This window comes from Chroicocephalus ridibundus, chromosome 20 (assembly GCF_963924245.1).
Source record: "Chroicocephalus ridibundus chromosome 20, bChrRid1.1, whole genome shotgun sequence".
In the NCBI taxonomy this organism is placed as follows: domain Eukaryota; kingdom Metazoa; phylum Chordata; class Aves; order Charadriiformes; family Laridae; genus Chroicocephalus; species Chroicocephalus ridibundus.
The window spans coordinates 7,363,293-7,378,686 of NC_086303.1; the positions used below are offsets into that span (position 1 = coordinate 7,363,293).

The 15,394-nt window shown below is 40.2% G+C and overlaps 1 protein-coding gene across 2 annotated transcripts in view; it reads right to left on the reverse strand.

The window, feature by feature from the left end:
- The window catches only part of LOC134525591 (protein PHTF1-like), a 30,448-nt gene that overhangs the window by 11,887 nt on the left and 3,167 nt on the right, over nt 1-15,394 (reverse strand). The window contains exons 2-7 of one of the 2 annotated variants that reach the window (XM_063356587.1): nt 13,524-14,194; nt 7,771-7,908; nt 7,210-7,352; nt 6,151-6,318; nt 5,071-5,179; nt 7-4,468 (exon numbers count right to left, since the gene is read on the reverse strand). In XM_063356587.1, coding sequence (XP_063212657.1) covers nt 4,007-4,468; nt 5,071-5,179; nt 6,151-6,318; nt 7,210-7,352; nt 7,771-7,908; nt 13,524-14,194 — 1,691 coding nt within the window. In that variant the 3' untranslated portion in view covers nt 7-4,006. Of the gene's footprint in view, nt 1-6; nt 4,469-5,070; nt 5,180-6,150; nt 6,319-7,209; nt 7,353-7,770; nt 7,909-13,523; nt 14,195-15,394 lie in introns of those variants that run through there. The other variant, XM_063356589.1, reaches the window with a different exon arrangement.

The following is a 15,394-nucleotide window of genomic DNA, read 5'->3' on the forward strand; positions in this document are numbered from 1 at the left end:
AGGCCGTAAAGGACAAAATCAGACTTTGTTTATTAAAAAAATACTTTACAGGAAAAAATTCTATGCATTCCGTCGGAGTATTTTACAAAGAAATAGCTTAACAGTTTGACACTGGTGTACAGTCGGCTACTGAGGGAGACGCGCGGCCTCGGGGCGGCCCAAGGCCCGGGCTCTCGCCGCTGTCAATAAATAGAGCGAGGCCGCGCGGCGCCGCCGGGCGATCGCGGGGCGCCGCGGAGGGGCCGAAACCACAGGAAAAAATCGTAGCTGCCAATCAAAATCAATCACGAGAACAGCGATACAGAAATCTCTTTACACCTTGTACAAAGGAACCAGAACCGCGCGTGTCTCCCCCCGCCCCGGCGGGACACGCCCGCCGCTTTGGGGAGAAAAGCCGCCTTTCCGGGAGCGGGAACGGGCCTCCCCTCCGCCCGCACGCCCCGGCGAGCGCGGAGCCGCCAGCGCTCCTGGGCACCGGCCGCTCGCCCGGTGCGGGGGGACTCAACTGCGACAGGCAGGAAAACCCACAGAGCACAGCAGAGAGCCCTTTTTCTCTATGGCAAGACCTGTACCTGCGAAAAGTGTCGTTATAAATGCCCTGAGAACACTCCAGCGAGTGTCCCGCTTTCCTGGAAGAGAACGTGTCGAGTATCTGCACAAAATGACTTGCAGCATGTCTAAAGGAGAGAGGAAACTGAAGCTAACTGGTATTTCATCTTTAAATTGCATTTTGCTAGTCTGCTTCTAGCACAACTGAGCCACTCACATTTATCCCAAGTGACAATTTCAATCAACAGCACTTTATGTAAAACTGAAGCCAGCACCTGAGCGCCATATCTCAAAGCCAATCACTCCTTACAGACAGAGCATACAGTCAATTCCCAGCTGTCTCCAGCACAAAGCAGGAGTGTTTTCGAGTTGTCAACCGACACACGTATCCCAGGGCAGATCCTCGTAATGGAGAGCTGAGCGTTTGCAGTAACTGCCCACCGCACTCCTATTTATGAGCTGCCCTGTATCTCCCTGCGTACCGCTGAGAACTATTAGACCCATCCATGAAATTTGCCAAAGTTTGATTATCTCATTACATAGGCTGTTTTCTGAAATCCTACAGAGAAATTCAAACAGCCAGTTATTTAACATGAGCGATATTCCAAAGTATTTACTTGGGCCTACCCAGAAGTTTGTTTTACTCAGCAAACATTAAGTGGCTTGAACTTGTTATTTCATTTCTAAGCAGCAATAGCTTATAAAAATCAGTATTCTACATGTCTTGTTCTGGAAAACATTTGCATCTTTCACATCAAGGCATTGTTCTAATTCTGCTCTGTTGTTTTCAGTGCAACTGAAGTGATCTGGAAACAACGGCTAGTCAGGTTAGCGATCAGCTTCATAAGCAATCCCTCTCATACTTCACACCCAATATTGAGGTGGAGTTTGAAAGTATGTCATTTTGGTTAAAGCGTACCAAAATTGGTAATATATTTAGGTAACAGATTTTTATAAAGTTTGCTCCTCTCTTCCTCAATCTTCCAAGCATGCTAGAACAGCATCAGCAACATTCAAGTCATTTGAAGATACGTTTCTGTATTTAAATCTGACATTAGTTGATACTAAGTTAGTAATTGAACAGAACATAAAGAGAACACGACGCTATCGGTCACGTCCCTCCACCCGAAGAGATAGGTCAGAGCATCTTCCCGGTATTTCAGGCTGTAGTCACAGATTTCACTAAAGCTACAGTTTTGGAAGCAACACGAGCCACTCTGGTTGTCTTCCTTCACCCAGGTGAAAACACACTATTAGAATTCACAGAGGACTTCCAAACTGATTCCCTCTTCACTCTATTTCAACTTCCACTATAAAACAGACAAGTTGGTGTGTGGGGGCTCTTCATCTGTTTATTCTGCCTTTAGTTATGTTTGCAGAATGACTGTAATATCTGCAGATTTGTCAATTCCTGAGTGATTGTACGCAGTGCTGGCTGCCAAGGAACAGCCACCTTATTGATGTACCTCTACTGACACGACCAAAGAATAGCACGTGTGAGAAGTGAAATGGGCACTTGGAAGACTAGCAGACTTCGTAAAAAGGAAAGAACACCCTTGGGTAATACGATCTTTGACTGTGAAGGATGAACTGAAACCACTATTGCCTGTGAGGAATTTTACTTTGCACAACCCTTAAAGCTATGAAATTCCTCTCAACATAAAAAGTGGAAAAAACCCACCAGAGAACAGACGGCTCATTTATGAGCCGGTCTGGGTCATCTAGAATTTCTGCTAAGATTAAATTACACCCCTGCATGAATCACATTACTTTTCATCATAAAAGCTTTCCATTCTAACACCTTATTTACACAGATTACTAAACAAGTCACTACCACTTCAATCTGTAAATTAGTTTTAAATTGAAATATTTCCTAGTCCTCATTTTTGTACCGAAGACAATACATACATACACATAAGGAGTAATACAGGTTCTAACTAATCACTGCAGTATCTTCTGATGATTATTTTTCTATCAGTTTAAAATAGTGACCTCTACACTGAGGTGCTAATATGTATATAAAAGCCTACACAAACAATATTGCACAAAGTAAGATTTATAATAGAGTAACATATTTTAGAGACCCTTATAAAGAGAAGAGTAATAATTGATATTAAAAAGATGCATCCAGAACTAACACAGCATCTTTGCTTTTGTCTAGTCTAACATAGTGTTTCAAATCTTTCCTACCCCAGTGAGGATTAGAACAAATAAAGTTATCTGGAGACAGCTTAAGTTGCACCAAAACCCAACTTGTACTCTAAATGTGGGGAGGGGGGAGAGGGAGAAAGGGACAGGGCTTTTCCTTTCGATGACTGGACAGGGCAGTAATAAATGGGGCGAGTGAAAGTCAAATACCGATTACATGTTCACATCCAGAAATATTGAAAGATTGTTTAAAAACTGTTGATAGCTGACACTCTACACATTCAGCACGTGCCACTGATTTTTCCACAGTACCTGGGCACCCAGAAGCTACACATGGAAACAGCAGTCCAATGCCATAATACTTTTTATTGTGAAATAGTAATACAGAACTTCCTAGGATAAGGACAGCCGTACTGTGTAAGTCAGTTATCAACTCAATGCTATTATATTAAGTGCATCAGTACAAGGGAAGTGTGGTTCCATTGGACACATTACGACCTGATCAAAACAAGCTGCCAAGTTGGTTAGTATTTTAAAGCCTTAAAGTGCTCAAAGATAGCAGTTTCCTCCACAAGACTACCAATAGGTTCTCTAATTTTGACACTAGTATTAATCATGTTCAGGGAAGATGTATTTTGGAAGCAAAAACCCTCACACCAAACAACATAAGCAGTGCTATGAAAAGTGTTAGGTCAGTAAGTCATTGCATTTCAACAGGATCAGACACTTTCTTCAGTTAATTTTACACATCACCTTCGTAGGAACTGTAAGAAATAGAGATCAATTTCTATAGCCTGTATATAAACCAAACTTGTATATAAACCAACATGTCAAGAACAGACATACCAAAAATTTCACAAATCATCAAAAGTGCTGTGCTTTCTCTTTTTTTTTTTTAAGCAATTAAAATGAGATGGGAAAGTCACTTTGCAAGTCTTCTACAAAAGCATCGCTTTCGGGTGAAGATTAGAGATAAAGTAAAAGTAGGGAAATAACACTGACCAATACACTTCAACCATTTTATGTTTCTGGAGGAATTTCATTCTGACTTTGAGGAGATATTCAATATCTCTTTACTTAAACAGAAAGAAGTGGTAGACCACTGTTACAGGTTGTACTAAGGGGTTAAAATACAACTTGAATTTTGCATAATCTGTGTAAAAAAGATATGCTTGACATTTTGGAATGTCACCTTTCTTTATAGAATTATAGGCAAGATTTCTCCAATAAAACATAAGCCAGTTATAAAACTATAACTTCACATCAAAATTTTAAAAAGTTGTTAAAAAAATGTTTGAATATATACATATCACACAGAAGAGCCTGCATGATCCTGTGGATTGTGTTGCTGATCAGACTCTATTTTAAAACCTGGAAGGGGCTGGGCCACCTGATCTGGTTGCACAAGTCCTGATATTGAAGAAGCAGAGGAGGAGAGCACCCCTGGCGTAAGCTGCATTTCTATACCTGGTTCTTCAGACTCTATTTTTACACTCACACACTGGGGTTCACCTTCTGACTCTGTCTTTCCAGGAACACTACTGTTCAAGCTTGAATTGCTTTCTGCATTCTGAGAAGTCTCCCCCACAGGGTGATATTGTTTAAGTCTTATGTGCCAGGCTAAGCTGCAGACTGCTGACACTGTTTTGAACTGATGAATGACATTTCTAGGGATGAAGTAGATGTCATTGTCACACAACTGAATTCTAGCATAGCGAATGCCTTCCCGTCTCATTTGGTTTAGTTTGGCTTCATCCACCCATTGAACACACTGAGAGAAGGAAAGATGGTAATGTTAGTGGTATACTCTGCTTAAAGTAAATTCAGTATCCACCTATTTTCAAAATACTTCAGTTCTAAATCAGAATGGTTTCTGTTCAACAGATAAAACTTCAAGTTTAAATGAAAATTGGACTTTTAAAATATAATTTATCTATTGCGCACATCTTACAAGAGGACAAGGAAGAGTTAAGTAAGAGCACTCTACAGTTATATTTGAAAACAGTAGGTTCGACATGAGGCTGCATTGTTTTGGCTGACAGGATCCTAAGACATCAGTGTATTAGAAAAAGCAGAAATAGGCACAGGTGACTTCTCAATCAACTGCTAATTGTTTCTATAGCACATTATCATGACTCACAGCATCAATCCCAGCTTGGTGGAAAGGAAAAGCAGTTGGGCTAGGTAATCATTGTAGGTCCCTTCCAACTGAAGTACTCTATTCTGAAATGTGACAAGGGAAATTGCCCAAAAGAGCTGTGAACTGGGGGCCACCGAGGGTACAAAAGGGCTGGCCATACGGTGAACCTGAAACCTGTCAGAAGCTGCTTCCAAAATGCTAAGAATGAGCTGTCACTAGGGAAGATTCAGTACCTGTGACACTGGAGGTTCATGCAGGTCCAACTGAAGTCTCTGCACAACATCAGTGAAGTCTTCCGCGTGAAAACAAACCACATCTTTGGTTATACGAGGCTGGTCACTCCTAGAAAAAGATGAGAATTCCAGGAATTTTTAAGAATTTGAGTTAGAAAGAATTATAGCTCTTTCCAGCAGAAAGTTTCATTGACCCAACAACCTACTTCAATTTTACACTGGGCATGAAGTCTCATCACTTCTCAGTACACACATTATTTTGAAAAGGAGGCATAATTCATAGATTTTATCTTTTTTTTTTTTAATTTTACTTCTTTCTTAATGCATGCACAACAGAAGTGATGTTTTCATGGACAAGCACTATACTGAAATGTCCGATAACTAGGTTCCAATTGCTACCAGTCAAGTTCTCGGTATGTTCTAGGAACCACAATTTACCTTAGTTCTTCCATTCTATAATTAGACAGAATAATTCAGTATTAAAGGAAAAACATACAGTAACAAAGTGACACTGAAGCCGAAGCAATGAGGACCTGAGTTTTACTCATGGGCTGTGAATCAGAGTAAAGGAAGTTCTGGCGCTTTTATTCATATGAAAATCTAATGATATTGCTAATGATGCTCTCTAATTTCTACTGTAATTGCTGGAAATAACAATGATGCAACTCTCATTTCTGTGCAAGGTCAACAGCAATGTCCTGGGTACATGAAATGAGAAGGTACCGTAGCTATGAAATTAATTACATTGAGTTCTTAGATCACTGTTACAGAAATCAGCATTAATATACCTACTCAGGAAAAGAACAATCACAGATGGTGGTCCAGGCATGGTATCTTAAGGCTTATTTTGCATGTCAGTTTTCTGTAAACTGCTGCTACAACTTTTCTACTGCCTCAAGAGGGAAAAATAATATGTATATAGCTTGTGTTTTTCAAGCTCTAGACAGCATGGATCTCATTACACAGTTTAAACCATTTCTTTGATTAGGCTTGTTTTCCAAGGAATTTTCTTTTTTTAAAAGAAAAGATGTTTGGAATTATCCCCTCCTACCAGGACAGTTGCATTTCAGTGGCACTTACCATTCCCCAAACTGCACAGCCTTCAGAACACCCACAGCAGCCGTACTCTGCCAGTCAAACCCCTGGCCCACGTGATCAGCGTGAGCTCTTGTTCTGTCTTCAAACAGAACCTCACGGGGCTCGCTGGTCCGAGGTAGGTACTGGAGATTCTTGATTTCGTTCATTGACCTAAACGCGATAAAAAGACATACTAAAAAGTGTTTCAGACTACTCAAAAATACATACTTGTATTAAAACAATCTTAAAATGTTGTGTGCTGCAGGCTTTAAAATCAAAGACAAAGCACTTCCCTCTGATTTCATCTAGGTGTCTATTCAACAATAAAATATTGAAACAAATAGAGCAAAGTACAATTCAGGTTATGAGATCAAACTTCATAAAACAAGTCCAATCACTAAAAAAAAATATTTTTGTTGACTTGTGCTGAATGAATTCTCCCAGGAATTTAATGGTACGTAAAATAGAGCTATTTTAATAGATACTGAAGTTTAGTTATTTGGGAGTACGTCCAAAAATTCTGCTTAAAATTGCAATTATAATACACTTCCAATTCTTATCTCCTAAAATTTGTTCTACAGCACCCTCTTCCTGAGAAAGATAGCAAGTACACACATACACCACAATACTTCCTGAGAAGGCAGACAGTGTTACAAGTGCTTTAGCACTAACATTAAAATGCAACATGAAGGGCGTAAGGAGCTCTGCTGTTTTAGAGCATTTCATCTGCCCCACCACCAAATCAGTTCTTTCCACAGAAATAAGACAAATAAAACAAGTCTCCTGAAGGATAACAGAAAGAGATTTCAATCTTAATAAAGCATTGATCTAGGACATACCACCATGAGTAGCAGTGAAATAAAATAAGCATCACAAGTAGCATTTTTGTCTTATCCACTGAGCCAACTTGAAACAGAAATGAAAATTAAAAACTTAAGTCTGTGAATTAACCTTCTGAAGAATTAGTTACACAAAGTATTTAGGTTTTGTTCTCAAATCTAACACAGACATAACTGTAATGTTTTATCTTTAATATGGAAAGAAAACAAACCAAAACATTACCGGCGCCGTTTGAATGGCGATTTTGGCATATCAGCTGTTGGGATCATCTGCTCTCCTGGTCTCACCCACATTATGGGACCATCATCGCTTTGTGACCTGCACTGAAGTCTGAGACTAGACAGAGTACCCCAGGGCAAAGTCATCTAAAAGAAAACAAAAACAAAACAACCCACAAAACACACATAACACAAAACACTGGGTGAGATAGAAAAATTAAATGATGCCTTTGGTAAAACTGGTTCAAACTTGTCAAAAGAATTGCATAGAAACTAAAATAAGCTCAAGAGTTAAAATATTTTTCCAAGCTAACTTTATCAAACTTAGGTTTTAGGGAAGTAGATGATTCTGCAGTGTATATATATGATAAACGATATTTAATTTTTTAATTATTTTCACAACTGTAGCTGCCCAATTTGTTTGGACACAAGAAAGAAGGTACCTCTGTAGCCCAAACAACAAGCAAATCAATAGAGAAAATACTTTATGGTTTCTAATTACTTGTATATATATGAAAGTCGGTAATTGCTTAATTATCTAAGCAAAACAGAAGTTACTGCTTACTCTGAGAAATGGAGATTCTTCTAACATATCTAGAAATTCTGGGAAGTAGTCCCCAACTTCTTCGTCCACTGCTCCAACAAGACTGATCTGCCGCATCGGTCCTGCTCTGTAGGTTCCACAGCAGTACGTTCGATTGACCTGAATGGCCAGAAAGGAAAAGACAATACCACCACCACTTTAGTTGTGTTACAAGAGAGTAAAATTGTTTAATATAATATGCTAGGCCACAGTTGAGATGAACCTTGGACTCCTGTACACCTGTCGCATTAGAGGTGCCTTGGGGAAGATGCAGAGACTGTTTAGAACAGATGCCCAGAGGGTACCCCAAGAGAAAAAAAAACTCCTGTCTGTATTACTGACAGGAAATACTTCTAATGTTTGAATAATAGCAAGTTAGGATTCTAATTCAGGAACAATCCAACACTTCCAGGCTGACTTAAGAAAACTGCCACTCAAAGTTTCATTGTAACTCAGTCTTTCACCAGCAAGCTTAAACTCTACTAGTTTGTAGACTGTTGCTTTTACATTTCAAACTGTATGCTACCAAAATACTTGCATTCTTCATTTCAGTCATGTCCTAGGGGTCTTTTCCTTATGACCACAGTTAGAAATTCAGGTGTCCTTCATGCAGTGGTTCTGATAACATTGCTATAGTGTCTACACAAAATTGGACAAAAAACTGAAGAAATGAGAGGTTTAGCTAGAAATCCAGCGGTCCCGTCCAACCTGGCCTTGAACACCTCCAGGGATGGGGCAGCCACAGCTTCGCTGGGCAACCTGGGCCAGGGGCTCACCGCCCTCACAGCAAAGAGCTTCTTCACAATATCTCATCTAAATCTCTCCTCTTTCAGTTTAAAACCGTTCCCCCTCGTCCCACGGCTCCCCTCCCTGATCCAGAGTCCCTCCCCAGCTTTCCTGGAGCCCCTTTAGGGACTGGAAGGGGCTGGAAGGTCTCCCCGGAGCCTTCTCTTCTCCAGGCTGAACCCCCCCAGCTCTCTCAGCCTGTCCCCACAGCAGAGGGGCTCCAGCCCTCCCAGCAGCTCCGGGGCCTCCTCTGGGCCCGCTCCAACAGCTCCGGGTCCTTCTGCTGTTGGTGCCCCAGAGCTGGAGGCAGCACTGCAGGGGGGTCTCACAGAGCGGAGCAGAGCAGAGGGGCAGAATCCCCCCCCTCGCCCTGCTGCCCACGCTGCTGGGGATGCAGCTCAGGATGCGGGGGGCTTTCCAGGCTGCCAGGGCACATTGCCGGGGCGTGTTGAGCTTCTCATCAACCAGCACCCCCATGTTCACATACAACAATTTTAGGATTACCATTTGCAATGTAACCTGCTGTCACTGCTGTGGCCAGAAACACTTTAGTCTCACAGCTTTTTGCCATCCTCTGTAGCACAGACTGTCCCACTTTCCCAGGTCATCTGGAAACTCTCCTTGCCAATTTCCTGTTCCTGGAGGAGAACCACAGGTAAGACTCCAGCGTTCTCCAGTCTCATCCTATGGACTGCAGCTATAACATTCCATATGGCCACAGAGTAGGTTTTACATAGATGCAGCAGCTATTCAATCTTAAAAGATCACAAATTCTGCCATAATTAGTCTGGGGGTTTTTTATACTCCATTGTGTTTGAGCCCCAACTTTCCATCGTTCTTCAACAGCCTTTCTACATTCATCAAGTGGTTCTAGTGGTGAAAAGCTATAGCCAGCGCCATGGCTAAGCGGTGGGACAGGCACAAAGGACAGAGGGTTACGGGTAAATTTGCAATTTTATATTCATGTTCAGAAAGTGATACCATTTATAGATATACGTATGAAGCAGATTACTTTTAAGTTTCGCAGTTTAGCCAATAAACACAGCTGTCAGAAGTTAACAACTTAATACCACAGCACCTTCATTGCTACAATTTGTTCACTATGCATCTTTAAAAACATTAGTGGATCATATGAGCACTAACTACCACTACCTACAGATCAGATCATGCACTACCTTTACCGTCGCCTAAGGACCCTCGGGCTACTAAGACCGCTCAGGTGTCCTGTGCACTTTCAGAATGTCACACAGCTTTCTCTACCCTATGTATCCCCCACCCCATACAGTAGCACACCAAAAGTGAAGTTATAGGCATATTTAAAATTAGCTCTTCAGTGTTCATGGAGACATTTTATAGCAGCTGAATTATGTGCCTATCAGCGTTTCACACACTTGAGAGAGAACAGAAGTAGACAGCATCGGTGTTTCCTGAAGTTACAGACATGGTGTTTGTATGTTACCGAGGTAATTCAGACCCCTGCCTCAGGAAGGGCTGAACAAGCAGTACGCTTCTGTAGGGCAAGAAGAGGACATATAGATGAGGCATAAGCTTGAGGCAAATCAAGCTAAAGCTTCAGAAGTTTCTTTCTATTTTCAAGAAAAGCATGAATCAGTTGACAGCAGCAATATCTTCGTATGGCAAGGTAGCTATAAAACCAACCATGCAAACACTTTGCTACAAGGAAGAAAGCAAGAACACAAGGCAGCTTCCTATTTACAACAGAAGGAGGAATGGACAGAGTAACATGCCATTACAGCAAGGGTTGTGTGTTTGACTAAAACCTGTCAGATATTTCAGTAAGGCCATCAGGCATTATTTATATGACTTAAGTGATAAGCTAAATTAAGTTTGCACAATACAGATGCACAATTTCTCCATTTCATACTTAAGACAGCTTCTGTTAAAAAAAAAAATTGCCCTTCCAGGATGAGAGACCTTTTTCCAGGAGTAAGAAAAGTTAAGATGGGTCAGACAACCAAACTGCGATATGGTTCATTAACGAAAGCTGTCAGGAATAAGAGTAAACTTTTCTGACAGTATGTTGTAGGAGTAGGAAAACTTATCTTATTATCACCTCTTGGCTGCTTCTCCCACCTCCTTCCCAGAAGGAACAGCAGCCTATGCAAAAACAACTTCACCTCCCCCAGCTCTTTCCTGGCCTGTTCCCAGAACCCCGCTCCTCTGCAGTCGTTCAGCTGCTCCTTGAACCGTACAGAGAATCAATCAGGCAGTTGATCAGTTTCTTCTTGGAAAAAAGCAGAAGTGTTTTTTCCAGTCTAGATATATTCCAATTCAGAGTAGACCTAGAAGCAGTCGTACTGAAACAACTGACAAGGAAAAATACGAGTTCATGCTAGCTACACTGCTAAGAACTTTCAAACTGAAGTATGCCCTGATGTGAAGGAAGCTCACAAGTTACTGTTCAACGACTTAAGTCCTGACAGCCCTTAGTCCAAGCGAATAGCTCCAAACTAAAGCTTAGCTTTAGCACTAAAGCATTAGAACCAGTGAGCCAGAGCCAATGCAAAAAAAAAAATAATCCAGAAAACACTGAAACTTAAGTATTTTAATGTACAGGAACTAAACAGTTATACTACAAATAGACATTGGAGTGTGTGGTTATAAACATTCAGTTTACATTGTCCTCACTGATCCGAGCGCAAAAGAATTCACCTTGCAAGGGAGTTAATTATCACTAGATTTTTCATTAAGTCTTCCAGATTAAAGTCCGTATTTTGAATTGGAGACACTTCCTACTAAAATTCAGTTTGTCTGAAAAGATACACAAAACGGCTGAGTGTTGTACAAGCCAAAGGTCATGTTAAACTGCAGGTTAACTTGCAGTTTACAGAGCAAAGTTTGATTTCTTGACACCAAGCCTCCAGGACTCAAGACTCCCTAATGCTTGAAATGCCCTCGCCCCAGTACAGTTCGGTACAGCAAACAGGTTCACGCGAAGCTTAGCCTGTTTATTCCATCAACAGTGCTGCAAGGAATAGCAGTGAAATAGCCAGCCTTAACCTCCCTGCCCTCTCTTAAGCAGGGCATTTTAGCCCTCTTCATTTAAAGACAAGCTAGCTTGCAAAACTTGAGTTTTAGCAGCATGCAGCTACCATAGTTGAATCCACCATCAATTTAAATGCATGAGTTTTAAACTAGACACTCTAGCACCACCTATATCCTCTGAAGAGCTCTGTTTCAGCTGTCTTAAGAGTTGTGAAAGCTACGCTTCTCCGTGCCTACTCAGTGTGTGAACCGCACTAACATACTTCAGCCAGAGAGGATTAACCAGGTCATGCTGAAGCTGTGTTTAGAGAGGTGTTTTAGACCGACTGAACCCTCTGTCATGACTCAATCAAGTTTAGACAGTACTTAAAATAGAATTAATTGAAATACCAGCACAGACTATAACCCAGTGAAGCCTCTTATTTATTACCATACATTCCTCAAATATGTATTTATAGTATAAGCTATTCACACTCACAAGACAGAGGCATTCACCAAGAAAAAGCGTACTTGTTAAATATCCAGTTGGCATTGTTTAGCCATTTTAGAGGGTCATCACATGTACTCAAAGTAAATTAGAATGTAATCACAATGCCAAAGAACATAAATAAATCACTAATACAGAAGACTTTAAAGCCTAACCTGTGGACAAGTTTCATAGCAGCAGAGCACACGTGTGTACTGTGCAGAAGGGCTCTTGTTGGCAGCAGCAGCTTGTATGCTCAGACAGTTTTTGGAGTACTGTGCACTCTGATGCAGCTCTATCAGTGCAAAGAATTACTTAAACCAAGAAATAGAAGCTGGTTTAAAACAAGTGCTGCAGCAGCTACTCACTGTCAAACAAATTCATAAGCTAAGTGTCAGAATTACTGATTTAATAGTATCTATGCTGGAAAGTATTCAAAGACACAGCAAGTGACCACGCAGTAACTTTCTGTACAGTAGTAACAGTTTTTCCAATGCAAATCTTGCTTATAAGCATTTGGTAAACTCTGGAGAGACCCAGATAGCCCACCCACAAGCATTACTGTTTCAAAATCCGTTACTAAAGAAGGTCTGTTCCAACAGTACCGAAGTGCACTGCACTATAGAGATTCAGGTCTTTCTTTCCAACAAGTGAACCAGTAAAAGTAATTAAGGTCTTGAATAAAGACTTTAAAAGTAAGAGCAGTTTGAATCTGCTCTCAGACTAGACTAAGCAGGAAGAGGCTTTATTACATCTGAAACAAATTTATCTCAACTGTAATATTGCTGTAAGTGCATAGATACTTCTAAGCTTGATCACAAGAGTCAAATGCAAGGGGTTTTCATATGGGAATCTTGAAATTAGCTTAGTTATTAGTGTTGCATCCATTTAAGTTACACAGAGATGCAGTTTGAGAATCTAAGATTGTTTACGCCTACTATGAAAATTGAGGTAGTGTATATAAAAATGAAGGCCTTTTTCAAAGTCAATTAAAAAGTTATTCTAACCACCTCTCTGAAGTTGGAAAGTTTAAATAGCACCCAGCATCAACTACTGATAGAATTAAGATGTTAGAAAAAAACAACTAATTTGTTGCAAATGATATACTGAAACCTGAGAAGCAGCTGCAATCTATACAACTCTTAATACAGACTTATCTATTGTTTTGAACAATATCAGTGTCCTCCCAAGCTTAGAAGATCAACTGAAAGTCTGCAAGAGGATAAGTGCAGATCTTTCTACAAATCATGGTTAGCAGTGTCTGAAATGTGATTCACCAACTACCAGTGGGCACAAAAGAGCTTTAAGCAAAAAACAGGAATAAACAGCACAGCAGTAGTAGTCCCAACATCATCTTTTTTCATCTGCTAAGGAAAAAGTTCGCGCCTCACCTATTTTAAACCATCCCTTCTCTGTATTAATGAGATTAATCAAATCTAGGCATTGTGCAACTTTTATTCCTTTAAACAGTTCTTACCTGAGAGTGAAAATTTGAAATTGTTGTTGTTTCAATGTCCTTCTTGCCCAAAATTTCCATTTTCACTGGAGTGTTAGGAAAGTTAAAAGCAAAGTAATCCAGGAAGTCTGGTAAATAAGCAGCTGCTCCATGTACTATGGCTAAAGCATAGTAAGCTGCATTTTTATCGTTTTCACTGAATGACAACGCCAGAAACTCTTCTGCAAACCTCTCCATCTCCACTGGAGACAAAAATGAGAGTTCATCCATGTACGCATGAAGGACCAGAGCACCACCGTTGGACTGATGTTCTTCATGAATGAAGTTACTAAATTTAGTGCCAGTTTTCAAGAAGCTGCTGCGAACAGAATGCTCCTGGTGCGTCACAAATGGTGTTTGTACTCCCTGGGGTATTCGATATTCCTGCATTCCCAAATTCAGTCTGCAGAGCTGCTCATCCTTCAGATACCTGAAGGATTCCTTGTTCATTTCTAAGTTATCACACTGTCCTTGAGACAGAATCTCTTTGTCAATGCGAGTGAGTCCAGCACACACTGTCTGCACTTCCTTGTTGTACATCTTCAGGCGTTTTCCCCTCATATCTTCCCGGTGTTTCTTTTTCTTTTTTTTCTTTATCTTCTTCATAATAAGACTGTCAGTTCGCTGGGTTTTACCATTTTCATCTGGAGTTTCTGGCAGCAACAATAAAGAGAAGATTAGAATTCTGCAGTTGCAGCATATTCACCCCAAAAGAATTAAGACCTCTCATTTGCTAAAGCTATCTATTCCCGGGAAGACTGACCAATAATAATACCTTGACTTTTGACTTACAAGACTTAATTATACAAGAAAAAAAATGCAGTACATCTAGTTATTATACAAATAAAGTCTTGGATTAAGGAAAACTTGCAAAACTCAAATAGAAATATTTCCACTTTTAACAGCTTTATTAGAAAACCTTTAAAAGGAGTCCGTATTTCAGAACATCTATAATTAAGCACATTAATAACTTCTGACATTTAAGACATGACACGCAGGGGAAAAGGATAAACAAGTATGCGTAACATTTAAACATTAAGACTTTCATTACAGAACACTTCCCTGATTTTGGATACACAATATAGAAGCAAAACATAATGCAACTGAAGAGGTACAAGCATTATTGACATTTAGAGGTAGAAATACTTAAAGCTGTTAGCTTTCTGGCCAAAAAAAAAAAAAAAAAATAATCTTAGACTGCCTATCTTCTGTATTAAAGCTTAGAACTGTTATTTCCAAATAATGAAGATATTGTTAAACAAAACTAAGTTTTCATATCAACCTGAGCACACACTTTGGTAAAGTAAAATATATAAAGCTGTTTTTATAATGTGAATGGTTAGCATCTAGTTTCATCACAGAATTTTATTGTACATTAATACATGACCTTTTATCTGACACTTTAAGTCCAAAAAAGGATTTAATAGGTAGCACTGTTCTCACAGCCTGCCTAGTTTGTGGCACTATGCCAGTTACCAGATTGGACAGAGTACAGCGGAAAGCAAAGTACCTGGTGGAAGACATCATTCTGGCCATTTTTAATCCCTATTATAAATCTGCCCTACTAAACTGGTGATAGACTTCGTAGCTCTTCAACACTATGCCAAGGCATCCAGTCCTCAGTTCGTGGCTTGCTGAAGAGCCCAAGGGAATACTGTTTGGTACGGGTGGAATACCGTAGTCATACTGCTGCTGCATAACCCCACGCTAACTGCCTAAGGAAGGATCCGAATCATCACATCCACATCTTCAGCTATCTTTTGCCAGTCTTGCAGTTAACTATTTGATTAATTCAGAACTAGAAATTAAAAGGCTGTTGGTTTTTTTAAAAGGTCAATCAACCTGTAAAAGGC